Raw genomic sequence first — 16,575 nt, forward strand, 5'->3', positions numbered from 1 at the left:
AGTGGAAATAAACTTTTGTAATCAATTTTGTTGATATAAAAAAAAATCTTCTATAAATTTCATGTGTTTTTTTGTATTAATACCTGAATTATCCAAGCCAGCATAAGCTTACTGTCATAAGGATAAGAAAGGCACATATTCACCAACTGATTGACAAGGAAATAGAAAACCAGGAGGGGAATAAGGAACCAGCCTTCCCAGAGCATCTACTCTGTGTTTGGCATCATGTTAGGGGACTTTACAACTTGTGTGTGTGTGTGGTGTTTTTATACCAAGGTGTATTTTGTCAGCACCACTGCACACTGTAAGTACACAATTGAAAGATTTTGACGATCTCATGAAGCATGGTTCTGGGTACTGGATGCAGGGATTAACAATGAATATTGACTTTAAAGAACTGGAATACTTAGCTCAGAGTCAAATGCAGAACTAGAAAAAATTTCAGTTTTGTTTACCAAAGTCAAGCAACCAAGTGAAGGAATACGCATTTTTTAATTTAAATTATGTTATATAAACAGCTACCTTCTTTTCAAGACATACTACAGACTATGCATTAGATAAAATTATTTTTCACAAACTTCCTATATTCTTTTTATTAATTTACACTGAGGACATATAGCACCTTTCATCCAAAGAACTGAAGGTGCTTTACAAACATAAGCATTTAAAGAACAATTACATTAAAAAATCTGGATTCTTGCTGTTAAATCTCTTCGACACCAGATACACATTCTGGAAGCTGATGGAAAGCGATTCTATTCCTGACAATGAAGAGGCTCGGAAAGAGTCCCGTTTTGTTTTCACAATACAAGTATTTTCCAAAACCTGGTTCTGGGCTTACAAAGCAAAAACACACATATCTTAATGCAATTAACAATATTTCAAACCTTGTATCAAAAGCAAAGCCCAGCCTTTAAGACATCAAAATCTTCCAACAGTTCTAGACATCCAGACCGAGTAGGAGCTGATGCAGGTTGCATATTAGATGTACGTACTCTTGATTCAGGCTTTTTAGGATCACACTCAGATGAACACATGTAGTGAGATTTCTCACGGAAAAGCAATAAGCTATAAAAAGCTAGCCAAGAGCATATCAGGCAAGTGACGAAAGGGAGTAAATGGCAATTAAAAGTAGGCAGTTCTCACTAGAGCCTAGGACACTTTATTAGAAACCAAATATATCATAGGCAAATAAAAATAGTTACCTCCACCTCCCACCCCATTAATACAACATAAGGGATTTTACATTCAGCCTAGGTACAGGGAGTGACAGATCTTCCTGCCTACATATCTATGACTTGCAAATATCTTCCACCACTTGATTACGCTACATAGTACATAGCCCTTATTTAACAGAGGGATCCAAATATTCCTCTTAGGCTTACAAAGTCCAATACATTCACTCTCTCTTCCCTTTACACGTCTAATAGTAAAAACTTTTTTTTTTTTCATGCAAAAAGCCATTATTTAGTTGAAGAGAAATCAGGCAAAACAGATGGCAGTTAAGGAATGGACAGAATACCACTGGCATGTGCCCAACTAGTGACAACAAATGCAGTATATCATGACTTAAAAGTCACATTACAGGGATAACTAAAACAACTACATCAGTCTAAACTAAGGAATGTCAAGTAGGAAGGGTGGGCTGAAGGTTATCAGTTTTATTGGTACAACTTAAAAGCAGTGGAGAGCAAGCACTTAAATACAATTTATGGTAACGGAAAAAAATACTGTAGACAGCTGTTCAAACACCACACCAAGTTGTCTGCATCATTAATTTCCAGTGTTTCACAATTAGTAAAATACACAGCTACATATCCCTGTAAGATAAAAATATCTTTCCCCCTGAATTACACTGGGATCAGGGCATTAACATGAAGCTACTGACCCAACATTAGTTCAAGTGTGTGCAGCAAGAGTCTTAGCCACTTCTTTCACATAGCTATATAATTAAGAACTACACAAGGAGCTGGCTGGTAAGGAAAAAAATAAATAAAAACAGTATTGCGCTCATTTAATGAAATGAAACCCTGATGAAAAATTATGTGCCAAGAAGCTTAGATTATAAGGATTTTATTGCATTTTTAGGTAACCTGGTAGTTCTTATCCTGAAGGTGAAAAGGTGGTTTTCAAAACTACCTGAACAGATGCTAAAGTGCTTTATTAATTGGCTGGCTTCACAAGGATTTCTTGGAATGATAAAAATCATAGTAAAGGGATACCAACTCTTTCAAAAAATAGTAAATTCCAACATCATTTATGACCACAGTCATAAGAGATACTGGAACACCTGTCCTTATTAAGTGGACAGTTGCATATCAAGAACTGATCATCACAACCCTTTGGATATTCAAATTACTTACACAAAGCTGAAACATGGTATCACAGACCTTTACAAAAAGGACATTTGTTTCTTTCTACACTTTTAAAAATCTGCTTCAGATTACAGTTTACAAATACAAGAGGCCTGACTTTTCAACCTTTCCAGTTATAGTTAAAAAATGAACATTTTGTAAAAGTTAAGGTCAAGTGTTACAAGAGAAGAAATGACTCCTATTGAAAAATACATAGATTTTACTTAATGATATTCATGATAGATTGTAAACTGGATTGATCACATTCTATCCAACTGGTATCAAATGAATACATCAGCATTACAAGTATTAAATGTTTTTCTATTACTATAGAGGATATAAACCAAAACATTAATATGGCAGTTATGTTCTTTAGGCACAGTTTAGTGATTTTTTTTTTAAACAAATACTATTGAATTTCAATTGAAGTTTTTAAACTCAATAACCAAAGGGTCAAGAATTCTGATTAGGAAAGAAAAAAAAAGAGAATCATTTTAAACCAACAATGTAAGCTGTTTAAAACTTCTATCATTTAACCTATCTGGGTTCTATTTAAGATTACTTTAGTAAAAAATACAAGGAATCTGAAAAAAGATCGGTACAATTACCTTAATGTACAAAGTCATAAGCTGAAGCAGTTTTTAACTAAAATTTAAAAACACAACAAGGAGGGCAGCCCTTTAGACCAATTTATTTTATATCCATTTAAAATATCATCCAACAGAGGACAATGAAGTTTACAGCTGGGACAGGTATACATAACTTGAGGCATCTGCAGTCCATCATGCCCACTGAATAACAACTTTGCTGCTGAAATTTCTTAAAACTTACCAAACTAAAAAAAAGGCTGAATGATACAAAAGGAGGAGTATTTCGGTGTAGACTGTTTGTCAATTGGCTTTTTAAACAAAGGAAACACATCCTGTTTCCCCCAGACCAGTAAATAAGCAAGAGCTACATGCAGCAGTGTATTAAGACATTTCTCAAGTCTTCTCAAATGAGTCCAGGTGGGGATGGGATGGGGGAGAAAATTGATAGAAAAACATTGCTATAGACACCATAACAAACAATAAATTTAGATAATTTAAAATAAAAAAAGGCAAGAGGCAGCATTTCAGCAGCAAAGTGCTCAATAAAAAGTATATTGTTGAAGGTAATACATGAAAAGTTGGGTAAGAAGAGGGCAGGAAAACAGGTCAGCAGGATGGGCGAAGGCCTCAAAGAAAATACGGCGTCGTCGTTCTGGGAGGAATAACACGTTCTGAATCTGGAACTGCCCGGAATAACTTTGGTTCTCTTGTATTTACATCTTTGAAGACCATAATCGAGGCAATATTTCCACAACGATAGCAGTAATTAGGAGCAGACCATACTGTTACCAGCTTCTCATCAAACATAAATTTATAGCCTTCATGCACTAGTTGATGTGCTCTGCAGATGAGTTTTAAGTTGTTGATATGAACAAACTGTAATTTAGAAAGGCTTTGTAAGTATCCAGCACAATTTAAAAAAAAAAAAAAATCAGCCTACAAGAACATAATCATTTAAATAAAATGTCAAATTCTGTTGATGATTAAAGTTCTCATGATTATAGAATCCATTCTACAGTTATCCCCAGTTAAGTTCAATAGCAAATCAAATCACTCTGGCCTGACTCAATGACAGAGCTATCAAATCATAGAGTCACATAATAAATTAGACATTTCTGGGAAGAAAAGTGTTCTGTAAATACTATCAAGATACAAAACAAAAAAGGTTTTCTTTTTTTAAAGTTTAATAATAAAGATAAATACTATTAATATCTAGCATTTAAACCAGTGCCACCTAGTAGATTCTCATTCATGGTGACCCCATGCTGTGTCAGAGTAGAACTGGGCTCCACAATGTTTTCAGTGGCTGATTTTTTTGGAAGTGAAAGTCAGGCCTTTCTTCCAAGGAGGCTCTGGGTGGACTCGAACCTCCAACCTTTTGGCTAGCAGCCGAGTGTGTTAACTGTTTGCACCACACCCAGGGACTCTGTCTAGCATTTAGTGAATGCTTAGTGAGGGTTTAGTATGTGCAGTTTTTGCAATAATTCTGAAAGAGATTTTATTATCCTTCTTTTGCAACTTAAAGAAACAAAGGCTCAAACCGGATAAATAATTTACCAAAGCTGCATCGGTGGGATTAGAACCTAGTTCTCTGACTCCATTATGCTGGATCACTTCCCAGTATAAGCTCATCCCTACATGTATGCATGTGTGCATACTTTCTTTTTTTAACTGAAAATAACTGAACCTCAAAAAGTCGCCTATCTTGCCCTTCCTATTCTGTTATTTAACAGCAGTATTTGGAAAGGAAAAGAACGTTTACTTTACACATATTACCAAGTGAATGCTGGAATAGGTGCTTTTGCTATGTGATCATATTTAACCATTAAGTAAAGATATATTTAAGTAAACTAGACTGGAAATTTGATATCCACGGTCACAACAGTTTGAGACCAAGGTTTGTTATCTATGGCCACCATAGTTCTTTATGCAATCCATTAGCAACCAACAAACCACTTTTCAAAAATGGTGAATTTACCTCATTTGTGACCTTAGCTCCAAAAAGCCAGCCTGCTCCTCGGGGACTGATTGCCCAAGTATCCACATCTTCAGGATCTGACCAAACCAGGTCACAAAATGCTCCTTTATGAGGAATTTCCTGATTCCGTTCAATTGTTCGAATTTGATCCAGTGTTTTGATATCAGGAGATAAACCACCATGAACACACAAAATCTGCTCATCTATTAACTAGGGGAAGAAAGGATAACAAAGAGTTGAATATAGAATGATATAACTCAGTTATCTCCAAATCCATCAATGAATGCTGAAGATCTAAATATAATTGAGATGGCAATCAGATAAAAATATGCAATGTGTTACTGGCAGGAAAATACTTGAAGTTTTAAAAAAGATTCATATAAAAAAAGGATTCATATAAACTTACAGCTGCTACTGTGAGCATGTCAAAAACTTTGGTACAGTATCTCCAGGCATTAGCATTTCCATATTTGGTTTGGCACTCATCTGTGAAAGAAATAGAAGAGTTCTCATTAATGAAGCTCTGAATTTGCAAATAAAAATAAACAATACACCCAATACTAGAGCAGCCTTCAGGACAAAAGAAACTCAGCTTCAACTAGGATGGCAAGTTATGACACATATTTAGCCCTGGTAGGTCCATGAAGTCAAAAGAAGACTAGTGTCTCACTACATATACATTTACTGCCATTGAGTCGATTCCATCTCATACTATGTATGTATGTGTGTGTGTATACACACACATATACCCACACACATACACACACACTAAGCACGTGGTCCTTCTTTTCATTCCAGGACTGGCCCTAAGAAGCAACTGAAATCACTGGCCAAAATGTTATCATCAGGAAGAGCTAAGTAGGAATTTGACACAACTCAAAACAAATGCTTTTGCCCACTGTTATTTTTGTTGTTAGTTGCCATCGAGTCAATGTGACTCATGGCAACCCCATGTGCTTCAGAACAGAATTGCTCCATAGGGTTTTCTTGGCTGTAATCTTAAGGGAAGCAAATCACCAGGTCCTTTCCTCCACGGTACCACTGGGTAGGTTCGAACCACCAACCTTTAGGTTAGCAGTCAAGCACAAACCATTTGTGCTACCTAAGGACCTTACTATGTTATGAATACTAGGCAGTTCTATCAAAATGATTATTTAATGTGTCTACCCTATCCTAGGAGCCCTGGTGGCACAATGGTTAAGCCTCAGCTGCAAAACGAAAGGTCTGTGGTTCAAACCCACCAGCTGCTCTGTGAGAGAAAGATGTGGTAGTCTGCTTCCATAAAGATTTCAGCCTAGGAAACCCTATAAAGCAGTTCTACTCTGCCCTATAGGGTCGCTATGAGTCACAACTACTCCTTATTCTAGCAGGATAATCAAATCAAACAAAATTAGAGGAGCCTTAATTACAAGAGCTTGGATAATTCCTATCTCAACATTTTGAGGCCTAGGTTGTCTCATCTGAGATTTTCTGCAAACTGTACAACTAAATACTTTAGCTCCAATAAGTATGCTTGTAGTCATCACTGAAGACAGACACTTTTTCTGCTGTTTACACAATTAATAGAGTACACGTCTTCTTTCAATTAACACCATGGAAGTTCTGCTTCTCCCAATTTTTTGAAAAAACTGACATCCCACTGTTGCCCCAAGTGTAGCTAAAACTGACAGAGAAAAAAAAGACTATGGGGCATGGGCAATCCTTATGATTTTCTAAATTATATCTCTTTATGAAGCAGGATCCTACGTAAACTTTCTTTTCGAGAACTCTAACATTGATCCCTGTTTGGTAGGAACCCTGTCCTTTTCCTCTTTACATATGCAAAGCACTTGGTTAATAACTGCCCAGTAAATGTTTGTCAGTTGGGACTGAAGGGCCAATATAATTAATAACCATATATGGACATTATTATTATTTTAAAATCAAAGTAAAGTCTCATGATAACTAAACTTATCTCCCTCCTGAGATGCTGGTAGGCTTCCTTTTACTAAACCGAACCATAAAACCACTAGGTGAACAAAGCTTTGGATTTGTTTAAGAAAATTCAATACTAGATTTCATGTTGTTGTCATTTGCCTCAGTTAAGGCATCTTGATTAAAACGTTCCCCTTCCTCTCCCCATTTTTTTTCCTTTTGCCATACATTGATAAATACTGGTCAAATTCTGGGGTAAAATTATATGTAAAACACCGTTCTTAGATAATTGGAGCTAGGTGCTTTTACAGAGCTCAAGCACCACATCATAACATAGTATCCAAAATATTGATTGTTTTGCAAAAGGATCAAAATTTGTATCTGAAATGGCAAATGGTATTATGTGAATGAAAATAAGTAACTTATAGAAAGGAGACAAATATTAATCATGTACTGTAGCAATTATTAATAAGAAAGTTATACAGAAATAATAAATTATCAGAATCTCTCAATTTAATAATTGATAATGGTTGACAAATTAAGAGAGTGTAGCCTACCTCTATAATAACAGAAGATAACTCAAAATATAACATCTAAAACTAAAGGGTTCTGACACTAATATTTGCATCTCTCTCAATATCTGGCTCAACTGTGCTCAAGGAGTATTTATATTCATGATCTCAACAGTTCTGCTCTCTCCTTCAAAGAACTTCTTAACCTCATTTTCTTACTTTCAAGTAAGTAAGTTTTATAGAAGCAGCTACTTTGCTTTTAATGACTTAGTTCTTCTGTTTCTGACCCCTCCAATCCAGACATTCTGTGGGGCAAGTGATAAACATAAAAAGATATTCATTCAGCTATGTCTGTAATAGCGACTCCAAAGATAAAGGGACTGGTTAAATCAACTATCGTACATCCATACAATGTTACAGGATGCAGCTATAAAAACGCCAATGACATAAAAAAAGGCAGTCACATCATAGCATGACTCCATTTCAATGTGTGTGTATGTGTGTGAATGAATGAATGAATTATATTAGGGCAGATTCTCAAACTTATGTTTGCAAAACATTCACCTTCAGCAGAACCCAGGATTAGGAGGTCTGCAGTGGGGTCCAGCAATCTACATTTTAAACAAACACTTCACGTGATTCAATACAGGTGAATTGAGAACTACACCAAAAAGTTTTAACAGTGTTTTTCTCTCCATGGTATGATTTTCAATTGATTGGGGGACATAACGTAGTTAAGAGGTGAAAAAAATGGAAAAAGATTATCTGTATTTACTAATTTTACTATAAAGCACATAACTTCTGCAGCTTTTTTCTCCAAAGAGGAAAAGAAAATATTCAGAATCAGACAAACAGAAGGTCTTACCATAAAATCCATACACCTGTGTTATCTGTCTACTCTCATGATTTCCTCGTAAGAGGGTAATACGATCAGGCCATTTAGCCTTTAGTGCAAGAAGGTAAGTGAAGGTCTCCAAACTATAGTAACCTCTGTCTACAAAATCACCCTGTAAAGCAAAAGTTTATGGTTATAAACAGTACAACAGTAAAATATTCTTTTAAAATTATACCAAACTGTATAACTCAGAGACAGCCCACAATAACAATAAAGAATTACACACTGAATTATGAGGAAATTAGGTTTTAACAAAAAATTCAAATAGAAGTAAACATGCTGTTTCTGCCAAATGTCTGTGCTAGTCTCATTCAGGAGGGGCTTACAGAAACTTGTGCAATTCTGTCAACCATTTCCCCTGCAAAATCACCATTTTTAAATCCTCTATTACCTACATTAGATAGTCTTAAAAGGTCATATGTGAATCAAAATTTTTAAAATCAATTTTAAATTTTAAAAATCATTTTAACTATATCGGAAGAGCTGCCTACTTGAAGAAAACAGTTTTGTAAGGCACGTACCAAAATTAAAATAATTTTCTACTTTCAGCTTTGTATTTAACAGTAGCATATGATGACTTAAATATTTACATTTCCAATTAATGTTTTACTTGGGCCAATATTAGGCCAATGAGAAAACAGCTAAAAGAAGGCGCCCAGAAACTTTCAGATGAAAAAGGATAGGAGGATTCAGGTAAAGTTCAACAGTAACATTTCATTACAAAAAGAAAACAAGCAAACATTCACCTTAATACTAAATGTGTGTGTGTATATCCATGCAGCCAAAGATTAGTACAGTAAGAGATAAAAATGAATGCTCAAAAAGTTTGATAAAATAACAGTAAATTGAAGATGTATGCTTTAAACCAGTGGTTCTGGGCTATTTTTCTGCCCCATCAATTATTGAAGGTTACAACCCAGTCCCATCTACACAGCAGTCTACTAAAGCAATGATTCTTAACTAGGAGACAAAGCAAAATGGAGAAAAGTACAATTAAAAAAACAATTCCTCTCGGGTGATTTTCATATTCAGACAGATGCCTTCTACTACCCACTGAAAATCATCTCTTCATATTTGAAACAGTAATTGTCACATAGCAATAAAATTATTATGTAATTTACATGTAATAAGTCATATCCTTTCAATAAATAAGCACTTGGTATCACTCCTGTTTACATACCATAAATATGTAGTTCGTGTCAGGAACCTGACCTCCAGTTCTGAATAGTTCACAAAGGTCATAAAACTATAAAAGAAAGGCAATATATGCTGATTACAAATTCCTGTTAAGGAGTAAAATAATAAAACTGAGAGTGAAATGTGTAAAGTAGTAGTTAATTAAAAGGACTTCAAATATTCACATTTATAAAATGAAACAAAGTATAAGCAAAACTGCAAAGCACACAGTTCCCAAGCTCAGAAAAAGCACTAAATAAAACTCACAGTTACCATTAAGTCGTTCCTAGATCATTACTGTTATATGCCCGCCCTCTCGAATTTCTTTCATAGATTTCACCATCCATATCCTGAGAATTCTGAAATAAATTTATCAGTTATCTAACTTTTCATTAACCTAAGCTAACCACCCTCTCATATTCAGAACCTATTTTAATAAGACAAAATAAACAAGTAGATAAGCGTTTTTTTCCAAAAATGAACTTAATGTGATACTTCACAATGCCATTACAGATTGACCTACCTTCTTACACCCTAGTGTTGGAGAAGTGATATTCATAATATGTACTCTAAGGCTCCACAAACGTGGAATATCTTCTGAATAATCAGTGAAAAAGTAATCAGTAAAAAAGAATTGTATATTTAATAAACTCAGTCAACTAGGTTATCCTAATCACCTGTCATTCAGGGTAAACACTTAACTGTTCTTCCAAAAAAGGATTTTAGATTAAGGGAATTCACTGTAATGACAACAAATAATAATTTCCAAAACACTGATCTTTTAAACTTGAAAATAAAATTAACACAAATTTCTAACACTTAAGACAAAACAGTAGAGGACTCTTATTAGAGTAAAAAACAAACCTGAGACTTAAATGTTAACTAGTGACAGAAATGAGGCAATACCCTTTATAACAAAGTTCCATAAACCTAGACACTCATAACTTGCTCAGGTTTAAAAAAAAAATAACACTTTAGGAAGTTTAAAATAAAATTTTCAAACCCTCTAAAAAAATTGGCAAGCAAATAAAAGAAACATTCAATCTCAGTCAAGAGGCAGATTACTATTTGTTAAAAACATGTGCTACTTCTTTGTACTAGGTGAAGTTCCTGGTGCCCTCCCTGGGGCAAGATCCTTCCCATCCCACTGATGTACATACAATGTGTGTGTACCGTATATCATTCATATATATATATATATAATCTATACATATGTAATTGACATATATATAAATATAGTATGAGCAGTAAAAAATATATACACATGCACATATATCCACATATATACATATATCTTCCAATAATATACAGTTATAATATTTTTAGAAAGAAATCTGTCAAAAACATTTCTAGAACTATTAAATGTTTTTAAACTCTGGCCTAGTAATCCCACTTCTATGACTATAGCCTAAAGACAAAATATATACACATGCATATACATGTGTGTTATCTCAAATGCTATATAAACATAAAAAAATGTATTACAACATTACTTATAATAACAAAAGAAACACCCCTCATGACTAACTAAACTGTGTAGCAAAACAGAAAAATAATTAGGGAAAAGAATGGAGCACAAAACTATACCTTTACCGTAAACTACAAAATTTACTTTTAAAAAATTGAGTATGTATACACACAAAGTAGGGAAGGAAACATTTAAAAACTTTATAAAACAGTTGCTTTTTTTTTATTGTTGTAATTAAATGAAGTTTATGTTTCAAGTTAGTCTCCCATACATAATTTTTTTTAACATACATTGTTATGAGACCCCAACCGCTCACCCCATTCTGCGACAGCACACTCCTCCCCTCCACCCCTGATTCCCCATGAACATTCAACCAGCTCCTAACTCTCTCTGCCTTCCCCTCTCACCTCTGGACAGAAGCCGCCCCTTTGGTCTCTTGTATTTACTTGTCTAAGAGGCACATTCTTCACAAGTATCACTTTATGTCCCACAGTCCAGTCTAATCCCCATCTGAAGAGTTGGCCTAGGAAATTGTTTTAGTTCTGGGGTGATGGAGAGACCAGGGGCCATGCTTTCCCGGGTGCCTCCAGTCTTAGTCAGACCATTAAGTCTGGTCTTCTTATTGGAATTTGAGTTCTGCATCCCATCTTTCTACTGCTCCATCATGGACCCTCTGTTGTGTTCCCTGTCAGGACGTTCATTGGTGGTAGCCGGGCACCATCTAGTTCTTCTTGTCTCAGGCTGTTGAAGTCTCTGGTTTATGTGGCCCTTTCTGTCTCTTGGGCCAGTACTTTCTCTGTCTTTGGTGTCCTTCGTTCTCCTTTACTCCGAGTGGTTGGGACCAATTGATGCATCTTAGATGGCCGCTTGCAAGCTTTAAGACCCCAGATGCCACTCAGCAAAGTAGTATGCAGAACATTTTCTTAATAAGGTTTGTTATGCCAATTGACATAGATGTCCCCTGAAAGCATGGTCCCCAGACCCCGCATCCCTGCTACTCTGTCTCTCAAAGTATTTGATTGTATTGAGGAAACTTCTTAGCTTTGGTTTAGTCCAGTTGTGCCGGCTTCCCCTGCAGTGTGTGCTGTCCTTCCCTTCACCTAAGATGATTCTTATCTATTATCTAGTTAGTGAATAACCCTCACCCTCCCTCCCCAGCCCCGTAACCATCAAAGAATGTTTTCTTCTGTGTTTAAACCTTTTCTTGAGTTCTAATAAAAGTGGTCTTATACACCATTTGTCCTTCTGTGACTGACTAAATTCACTCAGCATAATAAGTTCTAGCTTCCACCAAGTTATATGACATTTCACAGCTTCATCATTGTTCATTGTTGTGTAACATTCCATTGTGTGGATATACCATAGTTTGTTTATCCATTCATCTATCAATGGGCCCTTACCTTGCTTCCATCTTTTGGCTATTGTGAACAGTGCTGCGAAGAACACGGGTGTGCGTATATCTATTCGTGTGACGGCTCTTGTTTCTCTAGGATATATTCCTAGGAGCAGGACAGCTGGATCGTATGGTACTTCTATTTCTAGCTTTCTAAGGAAGCGCCAAATCGATTTCCAAAGTGGCTGTACCATTTTACATTCCCACTAACAGTGTATAAGTATTCCAGTCTCTCTACAACCTCTACAGCATTTATTATTTTGTGTTTTTTGGATTAATGCTAGCCTTGTTGGGGTGAGATGATATCTCATTGTAGTTTTGATCTGCACTTCTCTGATGGCTAATGATCGTGAGCATTTCTTCATGTGTCTGTTAGCTGCCTGAATATCTTCTTTGGTGAAGTACCTGTTCATATACTTTGCCCATTTTTTAATTGGGTTATCTGTCTTTTTGCTGTTGAGGTTTTGGAGTATCTTGTAGATTTTAGAGATTAAATGCTGATCGGATTTGTTGTAGCCAAAAATTTTTTCCCAGTCTGTAGGTTGTCTTTTTACTCTTTTGGTGAAGTCTTTGGATAGGCATAAGTGTTTGATTTTTAGGAGCTCCCATTTATCTAGTCTCTCTTCTGGTGCTTGTGCATTGTTACTTATGGTTTGTATTGTGTTTATGCCATGTATTAGGGCTCCTAGCGTTGTCCCTATTTTTTTCTTCCGTGATCTTTATCGTTTTTGATTTTATATTTAAGTCCTGGATCCATTTTGAGTTAGTTTTTGTACATGGTATGAGATATGGGTCTTGTTTCAGCTTTCTGCATATAGATATCCAATTATGCCAGCACCATTTGTTAAAGAGACTGTCTTTACCCCAATTAACGGACTTTGGGCCTTTGTCAAATATTAGCTGCTCATAGGTGGATGAGCTTATATCTGGATTCTCAACTCTGTTCCATTGGTCTATGTATCTGTTGTTGTACCAGTACCAGGCTGTCTTGACTACTGTGGCAGTATATTAGGTCCTAAAATCAAGTAGTATAAGGCCTCCCACTTTGTTCTTCTTCTTGAGTAGCGCTTTATTGATCCAGGGCCTCTCCCCTTTCCATATGAAGTTGGTGATTTAAAACAGTTGCTTTTATAAAAGTGTGGTGGAAGAGTGAGAGTCCTTAAACTTTTCTACTGATATTTATAGAAATTTTTCATTGAATAAAAGCTTTGTAAATTTCTACTTATCCAAGTATGTTTAACAGCTAGGTGATTAAATCTATTTTCAATGACCTTTAGTCCATATTGGAAGTTTTTTTCCAAAATTTATTCATATCATGAACATTTACTAAGAACGTGTATAGACAACTATCTTTGTCCTACATTACTGGCAGCTCACATCATCATTTCACAAGCAGTATTTACCATTAATCATGTTTCTCTTATCTCAGACACACTGCATATGTTCTCATCTTAAACCAAAAATAATCCTGAGTAGATTTTATTTCATCCTTAGAGGCAAAGAAACAGCTAGCTCAATAGTTCCCAAACTTTTTGGTTTCAGGACCTATTCATATTCCTAAAAATTAGAGGTCCCCAAAAAGCTTTTGTTTATGTAGGTTAAGTCAATTCTATTACCATAATGGAAACTAAAACTGAAAATTTAGATATTTAAATTCATTAAAAAATATCAATAATAAACCCATTAAATAATAACATATTTTTAATGAAAAGTAAACTATGCTTTTTGTCTTAGTTATCTAGTGCTACTGTAAAAGAAATACCACAAATGGATGGCTTTAACAAAGAGAAATTCATTCTCTCATAGTCTAGTAGACTACAAGTCCAAATTCAAGGCATGGGCTCCAAGGGAAGGCTTTCTCTGTCAGCTCTGGAGGAAGGTCCATGTCATCAATCCTCCCTTGGTCTAGGAACTTCTCTGCGCAGGAACCTCAGGTGCAAAGGACGCACTCTGCTCCCGGCACTGCTTTCTTGGTGGTATGAGGTTCCCATGTCTCTGCTTGCTTCTCTCTTTTATATCTCAAAAGAGATTGGCTTAAGATACTATCTAATCTTGTAGATCTCATCAGTATAACTGCCACTAATCCATCTTATTATATCATTGTGTTAGAATTTACAACACATAGGGAAATCACATCAGATGATAAAACGGTAGACAATCATACAATACTGGGAATCATAGCCAAGTTGACAGATATTTTGGGGGGACACAATTTAATCCAGGACACTTTTCAAAACAAAAATCTAATAAGAAGTGTGTCATTATTTCACATTTTGCAGGTCTCTTTAATGTCGGCTTAGATAGAACACAGCTGGATTCTCATATCTGCCTCTTTATTGAATTCGCTGGGATGTGCGGATTGAAGTATATGAAGAGAAGTCAGCCTCACAGACATGCAGTTGCAAAGGAAGGAGCATTTTAATAGCCTTCTCAGTTAACTGTGTATACAGTATTCTTTAATATTACACTAAAATTCAACCAAGTGGTAGTTTTAAGAATCTTAAAGGTGAGCTGAAATATGAAATCTGAAACCATATCAATGATCTTTTCATCCTCTGCCACAGTGATCCTGAGTGGATGATACACTCTTCATTTGAAAAGAGGGAATGACATCTCACTATACAACATCAAAAAACTGTATTTGTTAATACCAGCACCTATCTCAACAGAAAAGTCTTTAGGTATTGGAAGCTGTTAGGCTCATGGTGGTAGACTCAAATTTTCCAAAATGCCAATTTTCACTTGAACGCTCAATTTTTACCACTGCCAACAAATACTATCAATTGTTTTCCTTGAACTGACTGGCTCACTTCCTTCGTTTCTCCAGAAATGACTGCCAAATACCCAAGTCTAAATAACCATAGTTTGTCATTTGTTCTCTCAAGAAAAAATGGTGTTCCATAAAAAACTGGCTACTTCAGCTCATGACTGAAAGAATTGCACAACTGTATCTCCTTGTGTAAACCATCTTTCTTCAGTATGCAGCAGATGTGCTTTATATATACTTGCCATTTCATCACGCAGAATATTAAAAAGACGGATATATTCAAGGGTTGAAAGCTAACAACCCTTACTGCTTAATCAACAATGTTCTTAAGAAAAACTTGCATGTTTTTTTTTTACAGTGCATGCAAAATTGGTGAAGAATACAATAATGACCAGCATAGTCTTGTGCCACTCTGTTTACTCGTGCTAAGGCTTTTGTACTACCTAAAGGACCCCCAAGGGTGCGTAGATCACACTTAGAGAACTCCTGAACTAGTTGAAGTGACTTGCTGAACAGCCAGTATGTGCCCAAGTGAGGATTTAAACCACACTCTGACACTGAAGTCTATAGTCTCCTCACTAGATTAGAAGGCTTCAATGCTTCTCAGTACTACACGCATGCCAACGTGTTTATACATACTCATACCCCAATCCTGCAATTCCACGGGCAAGACAACTGTACAAGCCCCAACGATACATCTTACATTTGATTTAATCAGTCGGTAGATATTTAGAAGCTCTTCAAGTCCACTTGTTTTTTTTTTTTTTGTTTTTTTAATAATTTATTGTGTTTTTTGGTGAAAGTTTACACAGGAAATTAGGTTCTCATTTAACAATTTCTATACATATTGTTGGATTCCTGGTGGCGTAGTAGTTTAGAGCTCAGCTGCTAACCAAAAGGTTGGCAGTTCAAATCCACCAGCCGCTCCTTGGAAACCCTAGCGGGCAGTTCTACTTTGTCCCATAGGGTTGCTATGAGTCAGAATCGACTCAATGGCAAAAAGTATACATATTGTTCAGTGACACTGGTTACATTTTTCACAGTGTATCAGCTTTTCCATTTTGGTTGTTACATTTCCATTAATCTGCATTCCCTGTCCCCCTTGCCTTCTCATCTTTAAGTTCACTTGTTTTTAAGGGTCAAGTACAAGACAATGTTCACAGTTTGGTGGTAGTCTTAAATAACATGAGCCACAGGAACCCAAAAATGAGTTTCAAATTTCAGTTCTGCTTACAACAGAGGGTTCTGGACAGAGCTGGAGAAGGATGTAGAACAAAATTTTAACACACAAAAAACAGACCAGATTTACTGGCCTAAAGGAGACTGGAGAAACCCCGAGAGTATGGCCCCCAGAAACCCTTTTAGCTCAATGGTGAAGTCACTTCCGCGGTTCACCGTTCAGCCGGGAATTGGACAGCCCCGTAAAACAAAACGGGACTAATGAGGCACAGCAGTCCAGGGACAAGGGCTAGAAGGCAGAAGGGGACAGGAAAGCTGGTGATAGGGAACCCAAGGTTGAGTAAGGACA

At 36.0% G+C, this 16,575-nt stretch overlaps 1 protein-coding gene across 1 annotated transcript in view; it reads right to left on the reverse strand.

Annotated features, from left to right (window-relative positions):
• Positions 1-473: 473 nt before the first annotated feature.
• PPP6C (protein phosphatase 6 catalytic subunit) overlaps positions 474-16,575 on the reverse strand; it is a 34,847-nt gene continuing 18,745 nt past the window's right edge. Inside the window, exons 3-7 of the mRNA XM_004375661.2 lie at positions 9,424-9,489; positions 8,214-8,355; positions 5,329-5,408; positions 4,923-5,132; positions 474-3,820 (exon numbers count right to left, since the gene is read on the reverse strand). Of these exons, the coding sequence (XP_004375718.1) occupies positions 3,572-3,820; positions 4,923-5,132; positions 5,329-5,408; positions 8,214-8,355; positions 9,424-9,489 (747 nt within the window). The 3' untranslated portion in view covers positions 474-3,571. The remainder of the gene's footprint in view (positions 3,821-4,922; positions 5,133-5,328; positions 5,409-8,213; positions 8,356-9,423; positions 9,490-16,575) is intronic.

The sequence above is a fragment of the Trichechus manatus genome, unplaced genomic scaffold (assembly GCF_000243295.1).
Source record: "Trichechus manatus latirostris isolate Lorelei unplaced genomic scaffold, TriManLat1.0 scaffold00038, whole genome shotgun sequence".
NCBI lineage: Eukaryota > Metazoa > Chordata > Mammalia > Sirenia > Trichechidae > Trichechus > Trichechus manatus.